This window comes from Etheostoma spectabile, chromosome 8 (genome assembly GCF_008692095.1).
Source record: "Etheostoma spectabile isolate EspeVRDwgs_2016 chromosome 8, UIUC_Espe_1.0, whole genome shotgun sequence".
NCBI lineage: Eukaryota > Metazoa > Chordata > Actinopteri > Perciformes > Percidae > Etheostoma > Etheostoma spectabile.
The window spans coordinates 13,651,292-13,660,040 of NC_045740.1; the positions used below are offsets into that span (position 1 = coordinate 13,651,292).

Here is an 8,749-nt window from a genome sequence, read left to right on the forward strand (position 1 = left end):
TATCATTGTTAAAAAAAAAAAAAAAACAATTAAATCTCTCTCAAAGCTGCTGCATGTGTCGGACAGAGTTGGAGAGGATTTAAATAGACACTGGGGCCACATGCAAAGAATGTTACTTTTAGGAAATCTATTGCAGCATTTTTTTAGTAACCTCAAAGTAAGTAGCAATAATCAAGTAATATGCTAAAAAAAATAAAAATTCCTTGCACTCTTAGTCCTAAGGTATAATACAATGCTTTAGGCTTTTACAGTAATGGCTTACACCAACATGTTTATGAAAGGAACTTTTCATTAGGGTGTGGCCCCTTTGTTCGTTTATTTATTTTTAGTTTACTTATTGTCTTTAAAACAAAGAGGCACTTATCTTTTCAGTTTACTCAGATTACACAATCAAATGTCCAAAGACGTATCCCTTAAAACATTACTGATGTTATTTTTTGCATTTACTGGATTTGGTTATTTGGTTAAGGATTAGGTAGGTACAGATACACAACTTGATCATGTTGTACCACCCATGCACCGTAGGTCCAGTGTTTGTCTGTGACAGTGTGTTCTTGCTCCGTCTGTGTCTGATTTTTTTTCCTTACATCTGACTGTGCTTCGATGAGCATGAGAACAAATTATTGCCCTGCAAAACCGTTCTGTTTAGAATGGGACGGAACATCTAACACTACGTTGAGCTTAAAACAACATGACTTTAGTTATTCAGTCATTTAGTGTGTGTATGTGTGTGCATGCATGAATGCACTGTGTGTGTGTGTGTGTGTGTGTGTGTGTGTGTGTGTGTGTGTGTGTGCGTGCGTGGTCTGTTTTGTGTGTGTGTGTGTGTGTGTGTGTGTGTGTGTGTGTCAGCCATTTTAGCTCCCATTTTACTGTGGTTTTTATAATCGTCAGAAGGTGAAAATAGCAATATGTGTTGTAATATATATTTTAGCAAACTAAAATGTCACTCTTTAAAATCCCTCAAGTAAAAACTACTGGCTGCAAATGGAAGGTCAAAAAGAAAGCTCATATTGGCAGATAAAATCATACTCTTGAGGATATGGTAGATACTTGACCAAAATAATCAAGGTCTTATAGATATTTTAACATTATTAGTGATTTTTAATAAGATTTTTTCGTTTCCCCTGACACAAAGCTGGAGTCAGGAGCAGTCTACTATGAGCACCAGATACCTGAGGAACCTTTTTGGGTGGTGAAGGACTCCGTAGAACTTACTCTGTCATCCCTACCAGCCCCGGATGTCCGTCACATCCTGCCCATCACCATCTCTTACTATGCTGCTCACAGCAACATCTCCTCACAGCTGTGGAAGAACAAAGGTACAATCTAATATCTAATTTTACAATCTAAATAAATAACACTGTAATTTATCCCACAATTGTAGTTATTATATAAAGAATTCCGCAGATGTTGAGATGCAGAGGTGAGTGGTCAAGCTTGTAAAGCCGTTTTAGAGAGCTCCGTCTAAAATAATAGCATGAGAGTTACAATGTGGAGATATTGTTTAAACCAGGTGCATCCTTGGTAACATTGTATATCTATTCATTTAGTTATATATTTAATCTTTATTCAGTGTAGATTTGCTGAGCACACTTACAGCACCACCCTGTTACCCTGATCCAGTCCAATTTGGGTATCACCCAGTATGAGTATCACTTTAAATTTGTAAATTTCTAAAGTAGGCTAAGTGTTGTATATTGTTCCAGGTTTGCAATGTTTTTTTCAAAACTAATACTGCATGTACAATTCTCATAAAAGGGTTCAAAACAAGCTTCTATGGAAGCTTGATCATTCATTTTCAATCATTTAAAAAATTATTCCATGGTAAAACATTCTGGTCAAATTCACAGTAATGTAAATTTAGGATGAATCTGCCATTATGCTTGGAAATTGCAGCTTGTTCTTCAATTTAGTTTTTTATAGTTTTAGAATAACTTTGGTATCATATTCACGGAATAGTCCAAAGCCTTTAAGGGACTTATCATCGTTGCTTCTGTTACTGCCAAAACAACAAGCCATGCTGTCTTTCCTAATGTGCTAACAGCAGAAATGCCCTGTGCTATGTGAATAAACATCGACAGGTGACAGCTAAAACTGTATAGAAAGTATCTTTCAAAACTGATTTTGATGACAATTAAAATGGCTGTTTGTTTCTTTTCAGGTTTGGAAATTGTGCAAGGCCAGAGGGAAACCATTGACGATTCAATTCTTGACGCCTCAAACCTTTTGGCTATCCTACCTGAAGTTAAGCAAGACAATGTGGATGTGGTTTTTGAGATTAGGCGTTTCCCTGACCACGGTCGTATCACCCTCGGTGGTCAAGACCTGCCCCGTAATGCCCCAACCTTTATGCAGGAAGATGTAGCTCAAGGAAAGCTTGAGTATCTCCATGATGACTCAGGGGTTTCCTTTGACAGCTTCTCTTTCAGAGCTCGTCTAAAGTCTGAGGGTCAGGGTGTGACTTCAACTGCCGAAGCCGTAGTCCTGGAGGAGATATTTAACATCTCAATCAAACGTCGGGGCTCTGACTCCCCCGACCTAGTCACTATAGACATGCTCTTGGAGGTTCTTCAAGGCTCCATGACCATTTTGACCCAGAAGCATCTTAACACTCAAGACGAGGACAGTCCGCCAGATGAGGTGCACTTCAAAGTGACCAAAGCCCCTATCAACGGTCGACTGGTTGACTCACTTACAATAGACCCTATCTCCGAGTTCACACAGGAGATGGTCAATCGCGGGCAGGTAGGCTTCATCAGCGACGGCAGCCTTGCTGATGGCTTTATGGAATTCATCGTGTCCGATGGAGAACACCAAACCGAGCCATACACGCTCCACATTGGTGTCTTAGCTCGCATCCTGTTTCTCGACAAAGCCCCGGAGATCAAGGTGAAGCAAGGCGATGATGAGACCCTGGTGACTGAGGAGATGTTGAGGGCCACTACCGGGGGCCCTGTTGAAGAGGATATTCTTTACAAGATCACAAGTCTCCCTAAATATGCAGCTGTCATGGTAGACCGGCAGCCTACATCCGCCTTCACACAGACACAGATCAAAGAAGGTCGAGTCAGTGTTCGCTTTGTTAAGTCCACTTCACCCCGAGACAGCGTTGCATTCATAGCCCGTAGCAAGGCTGCTAATGTCTCCTCAGTCCTCAACATCACAGTCCAGCCTCTGGCCAACATTGCTCAAGATCCTCTTCTTCCCCAAGGTGCTCTTGTCCAACTGGACAGGAAACTTCTGGATGCAACTCCCCTGGCAAACAAGACCAGAACTTCCCCAACATTCACTGTCATCCAGCAACCCCGGGGGGCTCGTTTTGTAAGGTCTGGCAGTCCTGGTGCAGGTCAGCCAGTGGAAACATTCAGCCAAAAGGAGCTGGACGAGGGTCGTGTAGCTATGGAAATCCTAAATAGTGCTTCTGGATCACGAGGTAGTGTCAGTCAGGATGAGGCCCGCTTCCTGCTCAAAGCCCATGGGGTTCCTCCTGCAGAATGTGTGTTTTCCTTCCAGACGGGCCCCTACAATGCCTCTGGGGTCTACCCTGCCACTCTATTGAGGATTCCCTCAGAAGCCTCAAAGGGCAGTAATGACCTCCCTGTTGTGGCTGGGTCTCCTCGTTCCACCCCAGCTAGCCCTCACTGGCGGGGCAACATGGACTGGCCCCAGAAAGATACCCCCACCACAACATCTTCTGGCACTAGCTCCCATGAGAAACCACATGTTCACCGGCGTAGCAACTTCTGGTCTATTCTCATCCCAATCCTGGTAATCCTTCTCCTCTTGTTGCTGGCAGCCATCTTGGCCTACTACCTGATTCGTAAAAACAAGACAGGCAAGCACGATGTCCAGACAGCAGCAACCAAGCCCAAAAATGGAGAGGTAGCCAGCGCAGAAACCTTTCGCAAAACTGATCCAGCCAATAACATCCCAATGTCAAACATGGACTCCAAAGCCGCAGACCCAGAGTTGTTGCAGCACTGTCGGACAACAAACCCGGCCTTGAAAAAGAACCAGTACTGGGTCTAAGACACTTTGAGATAAGACACAGAAGGAGGTGGATCCTCCCTCTGTTTGGAAGTCTCCTAAAATCATTCCTTTCAGTATTAAAGACCTCTTGCCACACCAGTTTAAATGAAAATAATGTTTTGAAACCATTGGTTATTTACGTATCTCAACATAACTGTGGACAAATTCTCAGGCAATGAAACACTGAATTTATATTGGCAAAGAAAGAGGCAGTTTCTTATCTAAGGAGGCTCAGGCCATGTCTATTTATTTTAGTTGTATCATTCCTCTTTGTCAAAGGGCACAAAGGAAGACATAAACATGCCATGTGTTTGCAAAACGTATCTTGGGTGTGCTCTGTCATTGTATTCCATATGATATCATAGGCCAATATTATTCATTTGAGTGGATAGGTGATTTAAAGTCAAGATGGTTTGGGTCTAGTTTTTGATTCATCAGGATAGTTGATAAGCCTTGTACATAGATAATGAGGTAAATATATGCTGCATTAACGAGAAGATCAAAAACTGCCTCTTTTGTGTTTTCTCTTTCATTTTTCAATGTTTTTAAGGTACCGCTGTATTGTGTTTCTCAGGGCTAAATTCAGTTTAAAGGAACAGAACAAGGTTTTGGAAAATATGCTAATTAATTTGTTTTCTTCCAAGAGTTAGATGAGAAGATATATACCACCATGTCTGAGAGTGGTATCCATCTCCTCTACTAACTCTCGGTAAGAGAGCGTATAAGCTTAATTCCAAAATGTCAAACTTTGACTTTAATATCGTCACACGATAGCATTTCAGTTTCACTTTTGTGTGAAAAGAAGACGGTTTGATACTAAAAACTGTTTAAAAATGAAGATCTTGTTGTAACAACTTGCACAGGTTTGATTGAATTTAGCTCAAGAGTTATGTCATCATCTGGCATATGTTATTATTTCTGCATGCTTCCAAAGTGCTTGTAAATATTCACTGGACTGACACAGCACTGATCACACTACTACACAGTTTGTAGACCAAAGGCAGAAGGTTTTTCAGTAATACTGCTCTTTAACACATCCGTGTTGGCTGATAGGCAGGAGTGAGGTTATCTCTAACCAGGATGTTTTCAGTTTCCAAATCTCCAATTAAGAATTCATAAAAACTGGTTGGTGCTGTGTTGGGGATAATGAATAAAATGCTCAGCTGGTTAGGTTACATTGATTTAAAATGAAGACATTGACAGTTTGTTTTTCTTCACAGCTATTTTTGATGTTAAGCATTCCATATGTAAGCTAAATATAAAGCCTGTCATGAATTTAAATCATGTGATTTACAGTATTTTACTCTTTAGACTTATTTTGTATGTTGAAACTAGAAAGAGTGTTAATGTAAATCAGACTCCTTTTGTTCCTCTTTTCATTTATCTGATTGTTGAATGTTGAATGAAGTACTTTAGGTGAAGTAGAAAGTGTATTATGAGAAGATCAGAGAACTTTTTTTCATCCACTAAAGAAAAGAAAGACAACAATTTCTTTTCTAAAAAGTGTTTGACTATTTGCTGTACATTTCTTTTTTCAAACTGTATACCGATGAACCCTTATTCTTTGTTAGTCATGTACTGAATATACAATAGTTACTTTGCAGTATTTGTCTATTGATCTTATATTTTTGTAATGTTTTGAGAGCAGGAGATGTAGGTTGAGATTTTACAGACAGTACAGAGCTCAGGAAGTGATGTGTTTGCAGGAGACTGTGCATTTCCAATGGCATCTAGTACAGTTAGCTGAAATAAAAGTATTGGTTTCTACTTCAGGATATCGCATCCACATGTTACCAGTTTTATGTGTAAATATTTTGCTTTAGTAAGACTTTTAGGGCTTGATTAACTTTTCAACACATATATATCATGTTTTGTGTCAAAGGTACATGTAACTAAATTTAATTAGATTGATCAACCACAAAGTATGCCTGTGTCTGTTTGTGCCTGTGTCTGTTTGTGCTGTGTGTTTGTATAGGTGCCCATCACTCCACTCTTCTGTTTTCTGCTTACTAAAGGCTGAGTTCATTGGAGTTCATCACCACCCCTCAGTTTTCATTATTTATTATTTCTGTCACTCCCCATACATCAAGTCATACTCAAGTTATGTGTTTTGTCAAAGATTAAACTGTAATCTGTAAACTGCAGGTACCTTTAAAAAAATAATAATAATACAAAGCAATGTTCAGATTCTGGAACAAGAGAAATGTCTATTGCTGTAGAATGCCTCTGAGCTTGTTCTCGGCACTAATGGAAATAAAAACGTTAATGCAACAAACCTGCTTTAATTGTTTTCAGTCAGTGACTTGATTGTTCTTATGTTAAAAACTCTTTAATTCTTTACACATTTCTCAATTTGCTTTTTTCGTCCAATTAGGAAGTGTTTGACAGTGCTAAGAAATGCATCCGTGTGTGTGTGTGCCTTCATGTCTAGATGACTGTTGGGCTGGAGGAGCACATTGCTCCACTTATGGCCTGTTTTAATCACCACTCAGTAAACTTTAAAACTAAATATGACATTTTAGTTATTACTAAACAACAAGGCAAATTTCTAAATTGGTCTTCCCCTTAAGTAACTTAAAGTCTCTCTTGTCGGTTAACAAGTGTCACTGGCTGTTTCCAGAGCCACAGATGAAGGGAGATGGTGCATTTAATGTCTTTGCCACAAAGCTTTGGAATACTTTGCTTGTCACTATTAGATCTTCCAAAATCCATTGACATATGCTTTTTCTTTTCTGAACAGACGTTTTTGCTCTTTAGTAGTATGGAATTTCTGTTTTTGTTTTGTTTTGTTGCTCTTGTGCCTGCCTGATATTTCATGTTAAAGGCTTTTATTGTCAACAACGTGTTAATCTTTGTTTCAAAATCTTTACTAACATAATTTTAGACAACAAATTGTAACAATATAAAAGTCTTTTTCTTTTTTTTAAATTTTCTTTTTTTGATTTGGGGTCATGGCAGTTAAATAATATAGTACATTTAGAGTTGCACTATATATTTGACGTACTTTCAGAGCATGTTTATTCCAAGGAAAACTTGTGTATTCTGGTCAAGGTGTTAGGGATGGTGATTAATGAGCATGTATTTGTAGTTTATTCAAACTACAATTTTATTCAAACAATATTATTTAAATTTGAGTAATTTTAAGTTTAGTAAATTTGGGCAACGATATAATGAATTAAAGATAATAGACTGTTCATTTTATTTAAAATACAGTTTCCAAGAAAGACACAGTATTGTCTATGTCTTAATGATTTATAGTAGAAGATACATACACTGCATCTTTTTGACAACCTTTTGTTGCCTGCTTTGTATAGATGCTGTAAGTGCTTTTGACCACCAGGTGGTGTTAGGGTGCAAACAGGCCAATGAGGCGATCAGAACAGTTCTTACAGCCATTCGTCAGCATTTAACAATGTTCTCTCCATCCGTCATTCTTTCCAGTGAATGGCCTTTGCGTTTCAGTGTTTCTCTCATCTTTTTACATTTTCAGCTCTTCTGTCTTCTTCGGTGTCACTGGTCTGCCTCTGCTCATCCTGCAGCTTTCATAAGCTGCTGGCACGGCTGTTCCTCCGTGTGTTTGCTTCTCTGATCAGTCACTCTGCTGAGGATGTCAAAATGAGAGAAAACTAAAAAACACAGCATCTTTCAAAGAATGCTAATAAACTCTATTTTGTTGCCATGCCTTGTAAACCCTTGTGTTAAGAGGGGTTAAAAGCCACTTGAAGAAGTACTTTATGTTGACATTGAAATGTTTGCAGTGTTGGAAATCTCAACTCTGTGTAGAGACAGTATCAGTAGTAACAGTAGTAGTATCAGTAAGTCAAGAAATAATTCCTTCTTCTGTAACTGAACGGACGTCTCCCATTGTGTCCACTCCCACATATGTACTTGTATGTCAGAGTTTGACGTTTCTTTATGACCACAAGTCTTTTACTTGATCATTGAGTTCTGCTTCAGATTTCTTTTGGATGGAAAAGTGTTTATTAACATAGGAAAGCACTCTTACATGTTTGGCCTGGTTAGAAAGAATGAGCTGCTGATTGGCAGATGTTATTCAGCTAACTCCTCCTTACTCCCTAACAACCAACATGAATAAAAACACACAAAGCAGGGAGGACAAACCATTCTTAGGATCCCATTGAGAGAAATGCTCAAACGACTTTGTCCTATCTCATTGTTTTGGCTTTGAATAAAGTTTGCTGTTGTTCTCAACATGTCAGTAAATAAATATGTCCAGTGTTGTTTTCCAGTTGTGGACTACATATTTTACATGTACACATAGGATTACATATTTCTAGTTAAGGATGTAGAGCCAACAAAGGTTGTCAGAATTGCAAAAGATGGTATAATTGTTGGGCAATCCCTTTGGGATCCAGGAACTTCACTGTACAGAAAATGTTTTAGATAACCCAAGTTACTTTACAAGCAAAGCATCAAGCAATTAAGTCAGCATTCTTCTCATCCTCTTTGAGTTTTAGGACATCAGTTTGCTTGTTAACCTTCAATATAAGGTTCTGAGCTGGGTTGTGTTGACATTGGCTTTAGCTTTTACAGACAGGCTCTGAGTAAGCCTCAGTGGGAGAGAAAAGCCTGTTTTCTTTGGACTTAACTCTGATCTACTGACTCCATCAGCTCTTGAGGGTAGGGGCAGCTGGGGCTGAGTTGCCTGCCAATCGGAAGGTTTTCAGTTCAATCCCTGGCCCTGCGGTCCCATGTC

The 8,749-nt window shown here is 39.2% G+C and overlaps 1 protein-coding gene across 1 annotated transcript in view; it reads left to right on the plus strand.

The window, feature by feature from the left end:
• The window catches only part of cspg4 (chondroitin sulfate proteoglycan 4), a 69,177-nt gene extending 62,860 nt beyond the window's left edge, over positions 1 to 6,317 (plus strand). Inside the window, 2 exon segments of the mRNA XM_032523814.1 lie at positions 1,139 to 1,322; positions 2,165 to 6,317. Of these exon segments, the coding sequence (XP_032379705.1) occupies positions 1,139 to 1,322; positions 2,165 to 4,032 (2,052 nt within the window). The 3' untranslated portion in view covers positions 4,033 to 6,317.
• Positions 6,318 to 8,749: the final 2,432 nt, after the last annotated feature.